This window comes from Uranotaenia lowii, chromosome 3 (assembly GCF_029784155.1).
Source record: "Uranotaenia lowii strain MFRU-FL chromosome 3, ASM2978415v1, whole genome shotgun sequence".
Taxonomy (NCBI): domain Eukaryota; kingdom Metazoa; phylum Arthropoda; class Insecta; order Diptera; family Culicidae; genus Uranotaenia; species Uranotaenia lowii.
Window position 1 is genome coordinate 40,113,780 of NC_073693.1, and position 23,717 is coordinate 40,137,496.

At 36.5% G+C, this 23,717-nt stretch overlaps 1 protein-coding gene across 1 annotated transcript in view; it reads left to right on the plus strand.

Annotated features, from left to right (window-relative positions):
- The first annotated feature begins 1,960 nt into the window (after positions 1–1,960).
- Positions 1,961–23,717, plus strand: part of LOC129757556 (cAMP-dependent protein kinase type I regulatory subunit) — a 196,907-nt gene continuing 175,150 nt past the window's right edge. The window contains exon 1 of the mRNA XM_055754826.1: positions 1,961–3,114. Coding sequence (XP_055610801.1) covers positions 2,950–3,114 — 165 coding nt within the window. The 5' untranslated portion in view covers positions 1,961–2,949. The remainder of the gene's footprint in view (positions 3,115–23,717) is intronic.

Consider the following 23,717-nt stretch of genomic DNA (forward strand, 5'->3'; position numbering starts at 1 on the left):
TTGACAATTTCGACAATATCGACCATTTTGACAATATTGACAATTTCGACAATATCGACCATTTTGACAATTTTGTCAATTTTGATCATTTTGACAATTTTGACAATTTTGACAATTTTGACAATTTTCACAATTTTGATAATTTTGACAATTTCGACAATTTTGACAATTTTGACAATTTTGACAATTTTGACAATTTCGACAACATCGACCATTTTGACAATTTTGACAATTTTGACAATTTTGAAATTTTTCTCAATTTTGGCAATTTTGACAGTTTGAACAATTTTTAAAACTTTTTACAATTTGACCATTTTGACAATTTCCAAAATTTCGACCATTTTGACAGTTTTGACATTTTAAAAATTTTGTCAATTTGGTCCATTTTGACAATTTTGGCAATTTTGGCAATTCTGTCAGTTTTGGCAATTCTTAAAATTTTTACAATTTTGACAATTACGACATTTTTTACAATTTTTCAATTTCTACAATTTTTTCATTTTTACAATTTTTACCATTTTTACAACTTTTACAATTTTTACAATTTTTACAATTTTTACAATTTTTACAATTTTTACAATTTTTACAATTTTTACAATTTTTACAATTTTTACAATTTTTACAATTTTTACAATTTTTACAATTTTTACAATTTTTACAATTTTTACAATTTTTACAATTTTTACAATTTTTACAATTTTTACAATTTTTACAATTTTTACAATTTTTACAATTTTTACAATTTTTACAATTTTTACAATTTTTACAATTTTTACAATTTTTACAATTTTTACAATTTTTACAATTTTTACAATTTTTACAATTTTTACAATTTTTACAATTTTTACAATTTTCACAATTTTTACAATTTTTACAAATTTTTTAGTTTTTACAATTTTTACAATTTTTTCAATTTTTAAAATTTTAACAATTTTTACATTTTTTTCAATTTTTACAATTTTTATAATTTTTACAATTTTTATAATTTTTACAATTTTTAAAATTTTTACAATTTTTACCATTTTTACAAATTTTAAAATTTTTACAATTTTTACAATTTTTACAATTTTGGCAATTTTTACAATTTTTAAAATTTTTACAATTTTTACAATTTTTACAATTTTTACAATTTTTACAATTTGTACAATTTTTATAATTTTACAATGATTACATTTATTACAATTTTTGCAAATTTGACCATTTTGACAATTTTTACAATTTTACAATTTTGAAAGTTGTCAATTTTACCAATTTTGTCAATTTTGTCCATTTTTTCAATGTTGTCAATTTTGTCCATGTAGTTAATTTTGTAAATTTTGTAAATTTTATAAATTTTGACAATTTTGTCAATTTTGCTAACTAAGTAATTTTTATCATTATTTTATTTTTTATCCCAATTATTTTTGTTATTTTTTGTCAATTTCGTCAATGTTGTTCATTTTGTCACTTTTGGCAATTCTATCAAGTATGGTTATTTTGTAATTTTTTTCTATTTTTCAATTTTGTCATTTTTCTGATTTTTGTCGCTGTTTTCGCTATTGTCATTTTTACATTTTTTTTGTTGTTTTCGTTTTTTTGTCGTTTTGAATTTTTTCCAGATTATCATCAATTAAAATGTCTGGTTTCCTTAATTTTTTAATTTGTATTTCGTTTGGATTTATCAATTCTTGAAGGCTGCATTTGATTTGATGTGTTCATTTTCATTTCATTTCAAGATTGTCAAAATTCTCAAAATTGTCATTAAATTATTTTCATAAAAAATTTTTTTGAATCACCCTACTAAATATTTGTATTCTCCGCATCAAGTTGATCCATTCGCTTGAAGTGTTATGGCTTGCTATAAAATTTCCGACGCTTAGCGTGCCATAAAAAATGGACGGGAATTCGGTAACTGTCAACATGGAAAACGCAAAAAAGAAAAAGCAAAAACTCTTTCTGTCACTTCGATCTTCGAGTCAGTCATATTTTAGCATTTCGTCGTGTAGTGATTTTGTCTATCCCGTTTGTTGGCTAGCTATTGTGGGGTCACATAAAAAGTATAAAAATTTTGCAAACACCCATCTCTCGTACGTACTGAGTTTATAAAAGTGGGGTCCGTGTCGCGTACCTTCTGCGGATTGCGTTAGCGTCTCTAGCTATTAAGTGGAAACCAGTTTTGTTCCGAGCATTCCTCCCGATGGTGATGACCGATCGCGTAGAATATTATAGGTAATCATTGCTGTGCAAAACACAATTCGTCAAGGCAATCTCGAAATCCAATCGCCAAGTGGAACCCTTTTAAGGAAGGGGGAAGGGGCGTGTGATGCCCACACAATTATCGGAAAAGTACCACAACGTCATGCAATCTTTGACGACGGAAGCAAACGCATAGTTTCGATAATCTTGGGCTGCACTATCGGGGCATCACTCTTGACAACACCTCAACATCACATTCATAATTCAATCCATTTGGTGCTGAATCAAGAGAAAAAAAGCTTATACTTGGATGTCGTATCTACCCACTTAATCCAGTAGAAAGAAACGCACACACTTTGATCAATCTCGGGGATTCCATGACTCAATCAATGCTATCGATACTGGAAGTGATTTAAAGAAGTTTGATAAATTTAGAAAATACCATCGTAGTAGCCAGTTTAAAAGGAGTTTTGTTTCCGGTTTCGATTTACAACCATGTCAATCTAAACGCCAAAAAGCAAAACAGAGCGCAACAAGAAGGCCAAAGTGAAATCACATATAAACAAGTGAACAACAATTTGTCGTAACATACATAACAATTTAAATAGTAGGAAAAAAGTGTCCCAAAGATTTATTATCCTCGACCTCTCCAATCGCGGACTTGCCAAAAATCGCCCCAAAATTGCCCGACCAAACCCGCAGCCTCCCACGAATCTAGTGCTTCTAGATTCCCGTCGCGGTAGTCGGAACCAGCAGGAAATATCGGCCACGATCATGGCTTCGCTGCTGGAGGAAGAGCAAAGTCTGCGGGAGTGTGAGGCCTACATCCAGACCCACCGGATTCAGCAGATCCTCAAGGACTGTATCGTGCAGCTGTGCGTGGCGAGGCCGGACAATCCGGTCGTGTTCCTGAGGCAGTACTTTCAGAAGCTGGAAAGGGTGAGTAGATACGTTTCATTTTTTTAACGATATCAAAAATCGTTTACACGGGATATCAATCCATATAGAGTAGAAGGCTAAAATATGAAATTAAATGTTCATACCAAATTATCAGGTAGTAGGGTAAATGAGCCTAATTTCGCTATATTTTGTCAGAGGTTTTTAGATTTGATATTATTGCGCCGAATCTTAGATATACAATTTTTTGGTAACTAAATTCCAATTTTTTTTTCTGAACTCTGTTTTGGTTTGAAATAATCATTTCAAGCCTTAATTTACGAAAAATATGTTTTATAAAGTGTGTCGATGTTCCTAATATGGCACTAATTGTTCCTAATGTTAACATATGGGTGTTTCTAATGTTAACATATGAGGAAAAATGTATCCGCATACCCAAATATTACACTTTTTGTTCCTGATTTTGCATATGGGTCTGTTTTTTTAATACTTTAAAAAGAAAAATCTTAAAACTCACCTTTTTATATTTTACCTTTTCCAATGGATACATTTATTATATTTCAAAAAGTAGAAAATTCATTGTAATGGATACCAATAAGTTTAGTTAAACAGAGCATCATGCAACAGCATTGTTAGATACAACATTTGGGTACCACAACACTTGTTTAACTTTTATTTTAATATTATTTATTAAAATTATCATTTAATGATAAAAAAAAAGATGATGCCATAGTTTCTCACATCGTGAGAGAGTTTTATGAAGTTTTTGAATCTCATAGAAAATTCGAAACATCGAAATTTTTACATCTTTGATGCCGTAAAAAACTTTACACAATGTGACGGATTGACTTAGCGATATTACCTACAAACTTTATATGGAACTTATTATCCTACATCAACACTGTTGGTGTATGAATATTTTTCGAACAATCATTTATTTTTTTAAAATAAATATTTTTAAAATTCCGTCACCAGTCTGGGCTAAAATGCATCGACATGCAAATCAATGAATTAAATCTTGTTTCCATATGCAGTTTAAATCTTGTTTCCATATGCTAGAATATGATGTAAGATTTTTGTAGTATTATTTATCCCTAAATGCATCAGCACCCTTCTGCTTTCTTTAAAAAGAAAAAAATATAAACTTTAATTCTAACAAAATCTTAAATAACTGCAGATCGTGCTTTATGCGTAACGACATCACAAATATGTTAAAAACTTTTCAAAATTTTTTGTTTGATTTTTCATTAAGAACAAAGGTTTTTGCAACTTAGATACCCCTTTTTCTTAGTAGGGTGAAAATCGCATGTTATGTAAATTTAAAAATAACTGGTGAAACCAATTATTTTTCTGACTACGTTAATTTGATGTCCCATTAACCTTAAAACTTTTTATGTACTGAAAGTTAAGGTTTTGGCCGTAACTGCCAGCTAGCTCAACCGGTACTTACGTGCTCTCAGGGTCGCTCCTTAGCGATCTCGGGGAGGACGGGAACGACCAAGCTTGTTTTAACGAGGTGGAAGCAATCAATCATCCAAGACATGTATAGGGCTCATTTTAAATATAGACAACGATCACAAGTTACGAGACATTTTACATTTATTGAACTTGCCAGATTTTCGGGGTACCATGGGGGAACTTCCTTCTTCCGCTAGCTAGCTGTCCTCGGGGCTCGTTGGTGCACGATGTCTCGATGAATTAGGTGATCCCGGGGTAGTAATACACCGGATTCCTTCCGTGGGTGGGTGGCTAACAACCACTATTTATTTCTGCCGAGCAATTTTGTTGACAAAATTGAATCGGTTCAACAGGGTTGGGACCAGAGCCAATATACACAAAGGGGCGATGTGGTCCGTCCTTGTCCGAAAATAACACCATGTGGGTTGGTGACAGAGGTGTATTTCGGATCGTTCAGGAACCCGTTTGGCGGGGTTCTTCGTGGTGCAGTCGGGATTTAAAATCCGACAGAGCGCTTGGAAGCAGCGGAGCGCCCTTCGGAACGGTTGGGGAGATTTTTAGTGGTTTCCGACTCCCTATTCTTCGGCCCTCTTGGCCGGACACTTCGCACTTCAAATCTCACGAATCACACAACTGATTTTCCACGATGTGAGTCGCTTCCTATTCCCGACAACAGTGACCGAGTCGGCACTTCAGCCCATCCAAAAACCCCTGCTATCTTTTTCGGACGATTTCTCTCTCCGCTTGGCTCTCTTGCGTTACACCAGTTCCGGAGAAAAGTGGTCTAAACGGCTGTAGTCGAAGGGTGGCATAGTTGAGACTGGCATAAACCTCGGCATTCCCAAACCCGAAACAATTCCAATAAATGCAAAAGTAGGGAAATTTTATGTACATGGTAAATGAGCCAAACCAAGTAATCAACAAACTAATAAACTACTAGAGTAACGCGATCAAAACATGTATTAAATAATATGAATTGTTCCGATTTTTTTTAAAACAGGATTGAATCGGTAACAATCCTCCCCCAGTTCGACCAGAAAAATTGCATTTAAACATTGGAATTACATTTAATGCAATTTTTCGTGCAGTGTTTAAATTATTCAACCTTCATTCAGCTTGCTTCACATCTTTGCTCCTTGGACCATTTTCTTTCTTTTTCCTATTCAGTCGGTCGGTTCCACCAAAATAAGCCCTTCTTGACGGTCCCGCCTATGTGTTTCCATAGACACCCTTTTCTTAGGATTATCCCCTTCGCGCTGTTTCCTACCCATTCAGAACCACGTCTAACTCTACTTATGCTTTGCCAATTGTATAACACTTCTCTATTCATGACAGAGAAACACCTAGCCGTTAATCATTTTCACACCACTCATTCATTCTTTTCCCTTTCATTGGACGCGTCCTCCATAACATTCATTCATACTCATTCACACATTCATTCATTATCAATTTTATAATTAATCTATTCTAGAGACAATACTTCTTTTCTGTCTCAGAGATTTTGTCATTCTACCTAAAGGCTCTAATGCCTTGCCGCGTTGGTGACCGACACGTTTTCGAGTCCTGGGCAGAAGCGGGGTCATAGAGCATCAACGTTGTTATCAACTCCGCTCAAATTTCGCGCATGGCTCAGAATCGAGCCACCGTGTACTGACCATCAGCGTCGCGATGACTCCGGTCTCCAGCGCAACGCCCTTGGGAAACAAAAACGATCGGTCGAAAAACTGGCACATCTTGACTCTACCAATTAATCAATACTTTACAATTGAAACATTATTTCAATGAAAGTTTCCTTATTACAAATTTTCGCCTCTTTTCGAAGTAATTTCCTACAACGACAGAGCGGATTATTGAACGCACTCTTTACATATTAAAAATGCTACATGGGGTGATTCAGGCCTAGTCTGAATGAAACGAACCAAAATCGGTTCAGCTGCGTGAACTGTCAAAGAAACAAAACAACCTTCTCATCAGCAGGCGCAGGAGGGTTGGCTATTTTTTTTGTTTTGAAAGTACATTTGAATTCAAAAATCAGTAATTAAATAAGCTAATTTCGAGTTTACGGTTCCTATCCGAACAGGAAAAGCGTACGGAGCAACGATGGGAGAATCCGGGAGTGCGAAAGGAGGTAGATCTAGACGGATTACTCGGTTGATGGTAAGTTACACTATCCAATTGAAATCTCTGTTGAACTTGTTTTTATTTCAGAAGTGCAAACATGAAAACCTGCAACATATTTCTGGTTTGGATGATAAAGAAAGCGTCCGGAGGAAGAAATCGCGATTACAATTGCCGAAATCAGGTGAACTACTATCGACATTGTAAGTATGTGGTAAAATTTTTAATTTATTTTTGTTACTAACTGGTGCAATGGTTTCGTACATTAGGATCTATGACGTCATTCGAATCCTCTGAGACGGAGAAAGAACCAGCCGACGCCGAAGTACCACGAGACGCACGACCCATGATAGGAGGTGCTGCTAAAAACAGATTGCTGCTTACATGGTAGGAGAGGCTCGCTAAGGAAGTGAATGTTCAGGAAAGCAATAAATTACCCTGGCTTGAGGTGGGCCCCTGGCCAAACCCCCAGGGATTTACCATCGGTCCCTTCCAGTTCATAGGAGCTGGTTCCGATCCGTTTTTTTATTCGAGCCGGCAGGTATACAGGACCATATTTGGCGTTGTACCCTTCCGCTGCACTGGACTGTTTCGTGTTTCGTTTATAAACTAGTTGGCCAACCTCGAATGGCTTTGCGCTTCGCCGGTGGCGCAGATTGTAGCGATGCTTAGCTGACTCGTGTGCCTTGGCGAGATTAGTTTTCACAAGGTCGTAAATTTGATCAAATAGTTCTTTCTGATGTTCGGTTCTTTGATCAGGAATAGTCACGTCGTTGGATCCGAACCATTGATGGTCCGATCCCTTCGCGAAGGCCTCGTGGCCATGTATAACAAAGTACGGCGTGAATTCGGTCGCGGAGTGTCTCGTAGTATTTAATACGGTTTCAATTTCCGAGGTCCTACTGTCCCAGAGTCTCTGATCTTCTCGAACATAGGTGCGTATCGCCGCATTGATTGTTCGATTAACTCTCTCAACCGGATTGGCTTGAGAGTGGTATTTCGAGCTCAACCAATGGCGCACTCCAAACTGTTCGAGAAAATTTTTGAACTCTCGGGACAGGAAGACGGACGCGTTATCCGAAATAAGTGATTCAGGAGTTGAGAACCGGAAGAACCACTGATCCCGAAGGTGAGTACATAGTGTAGTGCTATTGATTTTCTTTACCGGTATCAAAATGCACCATTTACTAAAGAGGTCTGTGACGACTAGGAGGTGTTGATTGCCTCTTTTGCTACGCGGAAGCGGACCAATGTAGTCGACCGCTATTATTTGCCAGGGATGTGTCACCATCCTTTGTTCACCCATTGAGGGTACGACCGGGATACAGGCCGGTTTTGTTTCCTTGCACAAAGAGCAAGCTTGGATATATTCCCTCACATCCTTGGCCATTCTTGGCCAGTAATACTTCAACCTAACTTTGGCCATTGTTTTGTCAGTTCCGATATGCATCAAATCATCATGGCATTCTTTGAGCACTGCTTTTCTTTTCTCGGGGGGAATTACCAGCTTCCATTCGAACCTGTGGTCGTAAGGCTGAATGGGAGTTGATACGAATTTATAAAGGGCGCCATCCATTACTTGGAAATCAACATAATTATCAGGTTGATCTGAAACTTTTTTTATAAGATCATCGTACCATTCTGAAGTAGGAGCATCCGTTACCACAGCAACACAACGTGACAAGGCATCGGCTACCACGTTATCCTTTCCTTTCCGATGCCGTATTGTCATGTTATATTGCTGTAGGGAAAGGCTCCACCTACTACAGCGGGAGGATGTCTTCCACTTTGTACGGAGAATATGTGTGAGGGCGGAAGAATCTGTCACTATCGTGAAGTGGGAACCCTCAATATATCCACGAAAGGCCTCGATGGACAGGATTGCGGCCAGCGTTTCTTTCTCACAAGCGTGGTAGTTCCTTTGGGGAGTACTAAGCTTGTGAGAAAAATACGCGATGACTCTTTCTTGTTCTTCGAGGACTTGCGTAAGGACGCCAGCGACTGCTACATCACTGGCGTCGGTTTGAATTGTAAATTCTTTTGAAAAATCCGGGCTTACGAGGATTGGTGAACTGATTAACTTTTCTTTTATCGCGCAAAAAGCTTCATCAGCCTGGTCGGTCCAGGAAATAGTCTTGGCCTTAGTTTTAAGCAGATCCGTCAAAGGGGCAGTAGCTCCGCTGAAGTCCTGTATAAATCGGCGATAATAATTGGCCATTCCTAGGAACCGGCGTAATTTGGTCACAGTTGTTGGCCGTTCATACTCGACGATTGGTTTTATCTTTTCAGGGTTCGCGCGTAGGCCGTTGGTTGAGAGAAGGTAACCTAGGAATGGCAGTTCATTTACTCCGAAGTGGGATTTGTCAAGGTTTATGGAGAGATTAGCCTCCCGTAATCTCTTGGCTACCTCGGCTAATAGTTGTAGGTGGTGTCCAAACGTTTCACTCACTACAACTATATCGTCGAGGTAGACAAAGACAAAGGGTTCTAATTCTCCATTACCTAGAACTAAATCCATCGTCCGGGCCAGGCGACTTGGACTGTTTGCTAAGCCAAAAGGGCATCGGGTGAATCGGTACATCCCGGAACCTTGAATGCTGAACGCCGTGTAATTTCGAGAACGTTCCTCCAGAGGGATCTGAAGGAACGCCTCGGATAGATCGATAGTGCTTAAGTAGCGCGCTTTGGGTAGCTGTCCCAGTATTCGTCCCGGATGGGGGAGTGGATACGCATCGCGAACCGTGCGTTCGTTTAGTTTACGTGCGTCTAAGCAGAGGCGGACTTTGCCCGAAGGCTTGATCACGGGTACCACCGGGAGCGACCAATCAGACTGACAGCGCTCAATGATACCCACTTTCAGCATTCGGTCAAGTTCTGCGACCACCTTTTCACGTGTTTTTGGCGACATAGTGTAGGGGTATTGCCTGACTGGCGGTTTGGATTTCCATTCATCAGCAATCTCGATTATATGTTGGGTAACAGGAGTCGTGGGTAAGTATCCCGGTTTGGCGATCTGAAACATTAGTTTTATTTTCTCTAGGTCCTGGGCTTCTGTAGGGGTAAGCATACATTCAGGAGCTATCGATTCAATGTCACTCTCTTCTTGTAATAGGGCACATTGTCGAATCTGAGGGTAGATTTTAAACTTGGACCAGAAGGTCATTCCTAACAAACATTCTACAAGTAAATCCTTAATGACTAAAGTGGGAACAATTTTTGTTATATTTTCGAATTTATATGGAATCATTATTTCTCCTAGTATTAATAAATTTCCGCCATCTGCGGATTTTAAATCTAAATTTAAGGATAAAGGTTTCAGTTTTACCCCGCGTAAACGCGAGAACAGCTTATCACTGATAAGCGTTCGATTACTACCTGAGTCTAGCAATCCTTTGACGCGTAGATCATGGACGTAGACCCAGGCGTAAGGTCGATTATCAAAGCTAGTTGGAAAGGTTATTTGCAGGACTTCGGGGGTATTGGTATTCGCGCGACCCGAATACCACTCAGACAGAACTGGCTCATAGTCGAGAGAGCTCAGTTCAAAACCGGGGACTCTCACGCGGATTCTTCCGACGTTCGGCGATTTTCGGTCGTCGGCCTGCCGTTTTTTTGGCAATAGGGACAGCGAGTGGTGTCGTATCCTTTGAACCCACAAATATAACACAACAAACCGTTAATAGACCTACAATGTTGGACTTGATGGTCGGGTTGGCGGCAATTAAGACATACGTTTGCGGGTGGCGGCTTGTACCCTTCCACGAGATAGTCAAGCGGGCGACGAGACTGAGATGGCCCCGGTTCTGGTTCTCTAGGGGGGATCGATTTCGGTCCGGGGGCGTTTCTAGCATCGCGATAGCTATTCGTAGGTCGTGGGTTGTCGTTTGATGATTTTCTAGCGGGATTTTTCCAATTGTCATTTTGATTTCGGGTTGAACGAGTTGAACGCGAGTTATCAGGGTTGTGTGTAGGGTTATTATTAAGGGTTACTGCATTTACCGTACGATCCTGACCGAATACCTGATTGTACATCGAGAAGTTCGACGAATCGATAATGTGGCCAGCATGTATAAGCTGAGGTAAATCTAGAATTGGTTGCCATAGAAGGGATTTTTTATAGTCATTGCGCAAATTTCGTTTCATGATTTCGAGTTTTTCGCGGTCTTCCATCGGAGTCATCATACTTCGGAAAAGTTTATCCATAGCAAAATAATACTCCTGGAAAGTCTCGTTCCTTTGCTGTCGGCGTTGATAAATTTGGCAACGTAGAAGTATGTCTAGTTCAGGATGAGCAAAGTTGCGCTTTAGCTCCAAGATTAAATGCTGCCAGTTGAATAATCGCCCTGGGTGCGGGTGTCGCATGGACATGTACCAACTTTTCGCGGGGCCGTCAAACAGATGAAAGGCGGAGTCGAACAGCTCATGTTCAGACATTCTTTCAGACTGGGCCAACTGTTCCACTAACGCGAGAAACTCATTCAGTTTGACACCACGATCTGTGCCGTTATATTTTTCAATTTTCCACAGTGAGACGGGGAGGGATCTGTGAGAAACAGTGTTGTTTCTTTCTGGCGGGTACGCGTAAGGTGAGGTGCTATTTGAGGCAAAAGGATTCGCAAATGAGGCTGGTGGAAATGCGCTTGACGCGGGGAACGCGAACGTGGGTTGAGGCGCAGCAACAGATGAATACGGTCTAGATACGCCTGCCGTCTGGGAAGGATGTCCAATTGATTGGGGTAATTGGGGCGGTTTAATTGGGGGTGGCAAGTGAGATGTGAGTGCGTTCGAATGAGTTGCCGAGCTTTGGGCACTATTTGACGTGAGGTTAATATATGGTGCTATCTGCTGCGAAGAATGAAACACAGAATTTTCCAGCTCAGTAGGGGGGAAAGATGTTAAATGGTTAGCCTGACTGAAACTGGAATAGGATGGTAACATTTGAGGATATGGAGTCGTATTTTGATTTCTCGTATGGATCGGTAAGTAATTGGAAGTATATATGGATGTCGTCACCATTGGGGTCGTTACAGGCCTCGAGTATTGGCTGGTAACGATCATAAGATTGCAAGCACCGTCTGATGTCTTCGGAATTGTTCCGGTGTAGGTTTCGATGTTCCCCGTGCTCAAATTAGAAGTGCCAGAAGGCTCAGAGGAAGATAGTCTACTTCGCAGCACGGTAAGTTCTTTCTCCAACGCTATTAAAGAATCGCGAAAAACGTTCGCATTTGGTCTATCAAGCTCCCCGGAGATAACTCCCATACGTTTCAAGCACTCAATAGCCTCCTGTTCGGCAACCGAATCTCCTACTTCTCCTCCCTCTGCCTTGTCAAACAAATTATCAACAATATCCTGATCTGGATTCGAATCTGCTGAATCCGTTTTAAAGTAAATATCAAGTTTATCACAAACATTATTTAATAAATCAATAGCTTCTGTACTCCCCGCAAAATCTGAAACGTGACCTAACACCGCTAACCGATTCGCTAAATGTAACAACGCATACATATATTTAGGCGCCACTTTGCTAGTAGTTAGCACCGTATGAAACTGAAGCACTCTATTACGACAAAGAATTAATTCCTGTTCGGGTATTCCCGGTACAATCATTTCCGGTAAGCCTTCTTCTTTCTCCTGCCTCAACAAATCTCTCAAAATGCGTCGCCTACGGCTTATTGATTTATCGCCGGTAACTACAAATCTTCTCATTTCCAGTTCTGTATCTATGTCGGCGCTGTCTAATAGATCTGGACGCATATTTAAATATCGCTTTACGAATCTCTGCCGCAGTTCCTTAATAGATGGCCCCATTTTGAACCACAATCAAAAAACCGTAAGCAATAAAGAACTGTAATACAAAAGGCAATGAATAAGTAGGTCAGAATTCGTGATCCTGTAGGTAAGAAACCACAAGGCGACGCACAGAAACAACCGGCAAGAAATAGCTGAAGTTAGGGCCCCCAACACGACTGAACCCGCTTTGACTCTTTTTTAAACGGAAGTTACTCCGAATATGAAGCAAGCTGAAATAAAAGTTGAACAATCAAGACAAGCCACTGATGGTCTTGAGTCTCCCTGAGATACGCCAAAATATTCTAGTCAGTGACGAATCAAAGACTAGAATATTTTTCCTTTCCGAAGGATCGCCAATTGAAAGTTAAGGTTTTGGCCGTAACTGCCAGCTAGCTCAACCGGTACTTACGTGCTCTCAGGGTCGCTCCTTAGCGATCTCGGGGAGGACGGGAACGACCAAGCTTGTTTTAACGAGGTGGAAGCAATCAATCATCCAAGACATGTATAGGGCTCATTTTAAATATAGACAACGATCACAAGTTACGAGACATTTTACATTTATTGAACTTGCCAGATTTTCGGGGTACCATGGGGGAACTTCCTTCTTCCGCTAGCTAGCTGTCCTCGGGGCTCGTTGGTGCACGATGTCTCGATGAATTAGGTGATCCCGGGGTAGTAATACACCGGATTCCTTCCGTGGGTGGGTGGCTAACAACCACTATTTATTTCTGCCGAGCAATTTTGTTGACAAAATTGAATCGGTTCAACAGGGTTGGGACCAGAGCCAATATACACAAAGGGGCGATGTGGTCCGTCCTTGTCCGAAAATAACACCATGTGGGTTGGTGACAGAGGTGTATTTCGGATCGTTCAGGAACCCGTTTGGCGGGGTTCTTCGTGGTGCAGTCGGGATTTAAAATCCGACAGAGCGCTTGGAAGCAGCGGAGCGCCCTTCGGAACGGTTGGGGAGATTTTTAGTGGTTTCCGACTCCCTATTCTTCGGCCCTCTTGGCCGGACACTTCGCACTTCAAATCTCACGAATCACACAACTGATTTTCCACGATGTGAGTCGCTTCCTATTCCCGACAACAGTGACCGAGTCGGCACTTCAGCCCATCCAAAAACCCCTGCTATCTTTTTCGGACGATTTCTCTCTCCGCTTGGCTCTCTTGCGTTACACCAGTTCCGGAGAAAAGTGGTCTAAACGGCTGTAGTCGAAGGGTGGCATAGTTGAGACTGGCATAAACCTCGGCATTCCCAAACCCGAAACAATTCCAATAAATGCAAAAGTAGGGAAATTTTATGTACATGGTAAATGAGCCAAACCAAGTAATCAACAAACTAATAAACTACTAGAGTAACGCGATCAAAACATGTATTAAATAATATGAATTGTTCCGATTTTTTTTAAAACAGGATTGAATCGGTAACAGTACAAACGGTAGGATTATCAGTGGCCATTAGGGTTTAAGAAGCAATTGAAGTTGGAAAGTGTTGCATGATGCCCCAAAAGACGGTATACAACTTAAAAATTTTTCTTAAATTTTTCCTTTCGATCCTGTTCTCGTTAAGAAGCTCTCTGTAACTTGATCGTTTCTTTCTCTGTCGCGAAAGGTGCGTTCCTTACAACCTCGCGAAAATATTTTTTCAACATTTTAAGCTTTGAGATATACTGAAGTTAAAAAAAATCATGTTTTATTAGCTCAAAACAGTTTATTTTAACAGATCGTTGAAAATTATGTTAAAACACAATTCTTTCAATCAAATTTATTTCAAATACATTCTATGACTTTGATATAGTTTGGAAAACTTTGACTATGTCCATAATTAGGAACACATTGAAAATAGTGTTCCTAATTGTGGACATATGCTTTTTTTAGTTTTTACACGAACAAAACATCGTTTTAACATACTTATTTCTTAAATCATGATAAAAAACAATCCGACAAAAAATTTCAAAAATTGGTTGACAAATTCAGCTTTAATCTTTTATTTCTAATTTTTTAAGAAATTTGCTAACAATTCCATTCAATTTGGACATACTTGGAAACAATCCGGATTTTACGAAAAATCTTGTGAATTAGAAAGCTAATTTGTTTGTAAAATGAAAGTTTACATGATCCTTTACATTATCATTTTTTTGATAATTGTGATAAGTGAAATATAACGTCAAAAACAGGCAAAATCGAACAGTATGTTAACATTAGGTACACATGCCACATTAGGAACACTTACCCTAGTTCGCAAAAATATCTGATTCCAAAAACGGAACGAATAGCAAATTTCGTAAAATAACTTACAAGTTTCCAATATTCAAATCTGAATATTCATTTACACTTTGAACTTCTACAATTTTGACATTTCCGTCTTTTTTGTAAATTTATCACCTAGTTTTCAAATTATTTCTATGAAATTTAATATTTTTTTTTTTACATTTTGTTAAAATATTGAAATTACTTTTTTTTCATCTTTTTTCTACAATTTAAGCAATACACATTGCCAATAATATAATTTTTTAAATCTAATTTTACTATTTGTTCGAATATGATTTTTTTTTAAATTTTTAATTATTATGAAAAATTTACATTTTAATAGATTTCAATATTTTGGTAATTTATCCATTTTTTTCAATAAATTTTCAAAAACTTTTTTTTAAATCTAGACAATTTCGATATTTTTAACGATTTTGATATCTTAACTGTTTTGATCATTGCCTACCATTATGAAAATATTAACCATTTAGTTGATTTAGTCTTTTGGAAAGTTTTTCAATTCAGACAGTTTTACAGTTTTACTTTTTTTAAATTTTGATATAGTCAATTTTAACAATTTTAATATGTTACATTTTGCCAATTTTGTTAGCTGTATTTTAAATTTATTCGATTTTTTGAATACTGTAATTTTTAAAAAAAATAATCAATTAGTCGATTTCCTTATTTGGACAATTTTGGAAGTTTTTGATTATGCCTATTGAGAAATTTAAGGCAATCTCGACAACTTATAAAATTTTGACCACTTTGAAAAGTTAAAAATTGTCAAATAGACAATTTAGGCTCATCTGACAATTTTTACTATTTTCAAAATTCTCCTTAGTTTTGCCATTTTTTTTTTCAATTTATATAGAGTGACGATTTTGTTGATTTTGAAAGTTTTGACATTGTAACTATTTTCAAAATTTCATCAATAATGGAAATTTCGCCATTTCCAACAATTTAAATCAAAATTCAAAATTTCATCAATTTGAATTTTTTGGCAATTTTCAATATTTGGAAAGTCGATAACGTTTGACAGCTTTTACCATTCTGACATTTGTGGGAGTTACATTTTCTTTGTTTTAATTCAACATTAATTCAACTGTATCTTCAGAACTATATTTATAAATTTCGTTAATTTGGCCATTTTTATTTTTTTCTTTTTTGAAACGTTACTTTAAAAAATATTCCTAAATTTGGCAATTATACTTTTTCTCTGGTTCGCCTGTACTTTCCGTTATTTTTTTTAATACTTTCGAAAATTTAAATGTTCCAAATTTGTTTATTATTTATTACTTTTTTGTGTTAATATTAATGTTTCATACTTTGTCGATTTTTTAATTTTTTCTTTTCCGTCAACCTTGTTTTTGTCAATTTTGCAGATTTCATCAGTTTAGTTTTTCCTGTTGAAAATTTTCAAATTAGTTGATTTTATCTTTTTTTACTTTGCAACTCTTTTTATCAATTTAATCAGTTTTTGGTTGATTTTTCAATTTGGTAAACTTGGTGAACTTGTTTTAATTTAGGTCAATAATCAGTTTATTTACTTAAGTCCATTTGGTGAATTCAGTCAGTTTTGATAGTTTTTTGGAACGTAAAATTTTGACCGCCTTACCCCAATAATTTTTCATATATTTTACAATGCATTCTTTTATTTGATGTGTCTAACCTTAAGAACTTATACCATATGCCAATTATTTTTTACAATCAATAAAAACTGATAGAACACCGTTTGAAAACTTAACCTAATCCAGGCATGTTAAACTGGGGATTCATGCATGCGGCCCGCGGCCTTGGTCAATGCGGCCCGCGTAGCCCCTTCTTAAATTATCACAAAATTCCCTACTACACAGAAGTACGCTGGCTTTCCTGCCACAAAATTTTAAAAAGATATGTTTTTGCTACGAGAGAAAATAATATTATTTTTGGAAATGAAAGATTTTTAATGCGGCCCGCACACTTAAACGAGTTTGACATGCCTGACCTAATCCATGCTTGATTTAATAGCCTTTCGAGGCTTCCAAACTCAAGCCGTAGCACTAGACCTATTTTTATAACGTTTTTTTGCAAACAACTTGATGAGCGTTTAAGCGACTCAGAGTAGGGTAAGTGAGCCTTAACTTGGCATGCTCCTTATCTTGGCATGCCAAAATGCATTTTGGTAATTTGTATGTCAAACATATGCCTAAAAATATAAAATAAATCAAATATAAAAGAAAATCGCATTTGTCTACATTCTGCATAGCATTTGTCCGCAATTGAATCCAAATAACTGCGTAATAATTTTTTTTTCACATGACGAACTGGAAGTAAAATTACGATTTTCGGAAAAAATCTGAAATGAACCTACCTTGCTAGTGCATCTGCCACCTTCGGATCGATTTAAACAACACACTTCCCTATGAAAAAATCACTAAAAAATACCGTTGGTTACAGCAAAACGTGGCAAAAAATGTAAAATTATAACCTACTCCAAACAACGTACATATTTGATCTAAAATTGAAGAAAATATAAACATTTTTTTCGCCTAATCTTGGCATGAGATTCCACTAATTGAGGTTTGTATGTATGTGTGAGAACGAAATTAGCAGGCAGACGGTAGCCGGCAGCCGGCAGTCGAATCGTCGGCCGTTAGTGCACAGTGGTCTGGAAATTTAAAACCGGCCGAAAATAAAAAGAATGATTGAATTAAAATAACTGTAAAATACCATAAATTTATTTTGGACTATAATTAATTTATTTATCTCTCAAGCGTATTTGGCATCTTAGTTGGAATTATAATACTAAAAGTTTAGCTGCCTTTTTTTGGTAAATTTCTAGAACTTTTCCTCTCAACTTCTGAGCACGAAATCAACAGGATTCGGATCCGAATCGATATCTTGGATCACAACGTTGAAGTAACTTTATCCATACCCAATAAAGAAATCTACAAATGGAAATAAGGTCCAACGTATTTTGATTTCATTTTATTTGTGCTGGAGATGACCATTTGCGGTTTATGTGTCGCTTTGAAAGGAATGGTTACAAAGTTAAAATTATGACATTCTAAATATTATGTTTATTAAAAAAAAAGTAGTTGCATTACAATGTTGAAAAATTATGTTATTAAGAGCTAAATTTTATTGTTTTCAATTTCATGTGAAATCAAAAATAATATTTTGACCAAGTTTGTTTTATATTATGGATCACTGTGCATCAGCAGAGGTGACGACGTTTGTTTTCCGTAGGAAAGGAATATGCGAAGGAAGCGCTGCCGTGTTTGGATGATGATTTTGCATGAGTGCGAGTGGGATGCAGCTTGAATTTCACCCAGCTTGTAAATTTGTTGTTCGCTTCCATTGGCTATAGTACCCAAACGAACGAGTGAGATGCAATCTATTTCTATCAGGCTGGCTGGAGTGAGCGATAGTTTGTCTTGTTTTGCTATCCGGGTGTACGCAAACGATTGCTAGAAAATTCCTAAGGGCGACATTTTAAATATGTAGGTATGATTCAAAGAATTGTTCGCTTACTTGAGTTTTAGCTTTAGCTTGCTTCTTGCCTCGGTCATAATGGTTTTTAAAATGTCTCTCCTCCTTTTATGGGAGTGGAATAAAAAAAATATGAACATTCACTATCGTATGTTAACTTCAATGGAAACAGATCTATCATGATTTCATTTTAAAAAGTTGAACAAACGATTTGTTTGCTCGGTTAATAAACATATTTATGTTAACCAAAGCAATATTTTCGAATCTATTTGTTCTAGATTGTCATTCTGATAATAAACAATTTAAACACAACAAAAACTGAAACAAACAAATGAAACTTTTTTACGTAAGATTATAATTCTGCACGCAAATATCGATTCTAAAAATTGGTTGACATTTCGTACATTCGACTTCTTGAAAACAACACAGAACATTGTTGTGCTTCCTTCCAGGATATTATGTCTGTTCAATCAACTCTAGTAGAAACGGGTCGAAACAAGTAGAAATGGATTGATAGTTGATCACCTGTCTCTTTCCAATTGACTTCGACCGACTTCTACCAAGTCGAAACTAATCCTGCTGCCGAGCTGGATTGGTTTCGACTAGTTTCAACTTGCTCCATTGAACAACGACCTGACTAGTTTCGACCAAAACATTGGCTCGTTGAACATCTATCAGTTAACAGAAACCAGTTGAAACCGATTTTTACTAACGATTGAACGAAGCTATTATCAACGAATTCGTGGGGGCTGTTGCTGTATTAGTGAGGCAAATTTCTTCTAGAGGCGGCCAATTTAAGGAACTCATAAAGGGCCACAATTCGGAACGGGGGCCACAATAAGGAGCATTTCAATCAATAGTTTGATCAGGTTTATATCAAATTATCCACCGCTTTAAAGCAAGGGCATATTTTTACTACATTTCAGGCTAGTAAGCAATCATATTTGTCGAAGGACTTTTGAAGGAATATATTACAGGAAGACTACAATCATGGGAAATATAGTCAACCATGCCTTAGGGGCCAAGTTCGGGTACATTTACCCTACCTGATATTATTATTTTTTCATTTACTTCAATAAATCTAGGTGTGCTCAACTAGTCAACTATTGGCAGCAAGATAAAAGAAAGAGGGTTGTGAAACAATAAAAAAAAACGACTGGACAAATTTTATGATACCAATTATTATCAAAGATAATTCAAGCATTCTGGTAGGGAAAGTAGGAGCAAAAAAGCTCCCTGGGTGAATGAACATACTTTTATTCTACGAAATTATGTTGGTATTTCCTGAAAAGACATTTTTTTTTGCATAGTAATTATGAAGTTCCGACTGTATTGAAAAATAAAGAAATTACTTTAAAACGAATTTGGTTCTCAGGAGGTGACGAAAACATTGTTATTTTTGAGCACAAAACAGTTTTCTTGCAATCTATTCTCGGCGCATGCAGAAAATTTTAGAAACTCAAAGAAAATGTCATTTTTGGGGTAAAATAACCATAATAGAAATTATTCTAAAGAAGAGGAAAGAAATCTGACGAAAAAACAATTATTTTTGATAATTTTTTACAACCCGTTTTCTTCACCTGTTTGGTGTAATAATTTCAGGCACATTCATTAAAAAAAACTGAAATTTAAATAAAATTTAATGAAATCCAGAACCTAAAATCCATCTTTTTGGACAGTGCATGTTCGTTTTTTTTTCAGATATGTTTGTTAAATTTAGACTTAACGTTACATAACTTCGAGAAATTTTTTAATGTTGGTAACACAAAGACAGAGATCAAAGAATCTAAATTTTTGTCGAATTTTTTACAGCGCTCCGACAATCAATGGGAGGCACAATTTACCTAATTGCAGTTTTCAACGCTATAAGCTTATAAGATTTTTTTCTCCATTCAATTTCATCGGTTTAAGGAACTCTTTAATTTATATTTTGAATACGTTCCTATCTTCCTCATGGTTCGTGTCAAAGCGCATTTGATTGTAGCATATTTACCACTATTGCTTAATTTTCGCCCAAATTTGTGTTTCATTTTTAACCCTCTAATACCTAGGGTTGTTTCAAAACAAAACTAACTAAAATCCAAATATATATGTTTCTGTCACATATCAGTCATGTGCTCTGTCTGACTCTCAATTTAACATATGTACATCTTCAAAGCATTTGCCATTATGTATTTATAGATTTCGAACACAGATGAATTCATAATTCATTAATTCTAATAATTTCCTGCCATATAACATAAGGTTGCCAGATTGCCCGGTTTTATTCGGGTTTGCCCGGATATTTCACACAAAATTTGGGAACAGCCCGGCCCGAACCGGTTGCCCGGATTTCATTGGAAAATGCCCGGATGTTGCTCGGATTTATTCACTTTATTTGACAAATAAAACAAAAAAATCGATGTAGGGGAGATGAGGGCATAATGAGCACCCGAGGCATAATGAGAACTACGCTTTTCTACGAAAGTGCGTATTTTCTTAAATAAATTTTCATGAGGATTTGTTTCGTACTTCCTATAGTATTAATTTTTCACAAAAAAAGGAATCTCCTTATCATCTTTACAGAGATATTTTAAAAAAACTAGCTTGGTTCTCAAGTTACGAAAATATTATAATTTTTGAGCACCACGAAATAAGCTCTTATGATCTTAAAATAACCTTGATTTATAATGTACGCACTGCAACATGATGTACACATTGTTTCTCAATTTTTACCATCAAAAAATTTTTGATTTTTCACTTTTATCAATTTTAAAACACGTTTTTACTTAAATTTGTTGAATAGGGGCATATAGAGCACCATATTATCGAGGCATAATGAGCATTTTCTGCCGTAGAATCTAGCAGCGAATTAAAATTGATTTATAGCGCCACACCTTGACTAGTTTTCATCCGACAATTTAGCCTATTGGTAAGGTGTCGGAGAGGTAATCAAAAGACTAGAGTTAGATTTCTGTTCGAGGTGATTTTTTTCCATTCACAATTCATGATCGATTTTTTTATTGTTACATTATACGGCTAGTAGCATCATCCTCCGAACAAAGCACTTCATGTATGAGCGTGCGTGAATTGTTTGTATTCTACAAACAGACCTAGATTATATTGTTATTGCTTTGTTTGATGAATCTACGACTGACCTGACTTCATCGAATTGAATTCGCTGCTAGATTCCCCGGCAAAAACGCATATCTTGCTCTGATTAATGGTGCTCATACTGCCTCAGGGGGGGTTCTCATTATGCCTCCACAGTGGCTGGTTTTCAGCTTTTGGCAAATTTTTTTAAAATGCATTTTTTAACGTTTTCATCTAGTTTTTCACGTTTCAGCCCGTTAGGGAATAGGCTTTTCAAGTGTCTGAACACGAAACAATAATGTAACCTCCATATTATAGCTATTTTCTATGGTTAAATAACCGTTTTCCTTAAGGTGGCCATTATGCCCCCATCTCCCCTACTTGATGAAAAAACTTTTTTTTCAGTATCTTCTTTTTTTTCTTTGTTGAATAATTTTTGAGTTTTGATCAAATTTGCCCGGATATTGCCCGGATTTCGATCGTCAATTTTGAAATCTGATGCCCGGATTTTGCAAGGTTTTTATAAAAAAATTGCCTTGATTTGTCCGGCCCGGATTAGTACTGAAAAAATTCTGGCAACCTTAATATAACGCCATGATCGACTTTAATGTTCATAGTTTCTTAGAACAATTTATGTCCAAACCCAAAAGTCTGGAATTATCTGAAAACCTGAAAAAATGTCTGGCAAAGTCCAAAAAGTCTAGAAGATCCAGCCAAAATCTAGAAGGTTGACATCACTGCCAACGTCTCGAAACAAAAATACACGCCTAGTTCTGATTAGCGAGTTAACAATCGTTTGAAAGTTCTGTCAAATTCCATCGTACACTTAAAAACATATGTGAAACCTATTTGAATTTCACGTAGGAAACAGAGCTCCCGTAACAAACAGAATCCACGTAGTGTTCATATGTGTTGAAGGTGAGTTCCATTTGAAGGTCGAAGGTTATGTGAAAACAACGTACAGTACCGTTCATAATTGTACAGAAATTGGCAGCTCGCAAACTGCTACTTCGACTTTGAACTTCCATAACTTTTAACTCTGATAATATTTTTTGATTAAATTTTCTGCGTATGATAGATCAACTATCACACTATTATATCACAAAATTTGAGCTTTATAAAGTTTGTGTGGTCTGACATACAGTAATTCTACAACAATCGGACTTTTTTTTACTTTTGCTTTTCAATCTGCAATATCTCATAAACTACGCTACACTTTTATTGGAATTTTGCAGAGTGATTCTTGAAATATAAAGTTAGCATGTCTGGAGTTTTTGAAAAGTTCTTTGATAGGATCAAAAGTTACGCGAGGTACAATATTTCAGGCAGGAACCTAAAAATGCGATTTTCATAGAATTTTGGACGATTCATGAGAACAATCTTTTCCATTCGCAAATCAGTGTAATAAATGATCCATTTGTGTTTTGAAATCAGAATCTCGCGATATTGTTTTGAGTTTTTTATTGTAATAAATTTACTGGTTGTTCAACATAAAATACGATTTTCCTATGGAAACATTTGTTCAAAATTCTATAGAGATCGCATTTTTAGGTTCGTGCTTGAAATATTGCACCTCGCATAACTCTTGATCCCACCGATAGAACTTTTCAAAAACTTCAGACAGCGGTCGATGCTTCGATCAATGGAGCTTACATTTCCTCAGGAGAGGGGTTCTCATTATGCCACTACAGTTACTGACACATTTTTACACGTTTTTAGATACCAAATAGACTCTTTTAATGTCTGAATACAAAACAGTGATATAACTCATATATTATAGCTGTTTTTCATGGTTTAGACAGCGTTCTTCTTAGGGTGGCCATTATACTATTATTTCCTCTATCTGACTATAATTCTAGAAAAAAAACCTTTCGAACACTTCAAGACCTCGAAAGGTTTTGTGTTCTAATATTTTTTTGTTCTTTTTTACTTAAAGAGCGACTAAAGGCGCTCGTTTAGGCACATTTGATTCCTTATTTGGGTTTTTTTTTCTTCATGTTGTCATGTTAGTTCCATGTTGCTCTTATTTTACCTTCGGTTTAATAGCAATTGCAACTTTATTTATGTCTTATATTAGTCCAATGAAGGTTTCATTTAAAAATGACAAAAATAACAAAAATGACAAAAATGACAAAAATGACAAAAATGACAAAAATGACAAAAATGACAAAAATGACAAAAATGACAAAAATGACAAAAATGACAAAAATGACAAAAATGACAAAAATGACAAAAATGACAAAAATGACAAAAATGACAAAAACGACAAAAACGACAAAAATGACAAAAATACAAAAATGAGAAAAATTAGGGTTGTTTGTCTCTATTTTGTTTTTTTGTTCGTATTTTGTTTGATTTTGCCTCTTTTTGTGTTTGTTTAATTTTTGTCGTGTTCCTTTTTTTTTTTTGATGTGAAGGTTTTTTGTTGATGTGCTCTTTTTTTTTTTTTTTTTTTTTTTTTTTTTGTTCAGATGTTCCGTGGA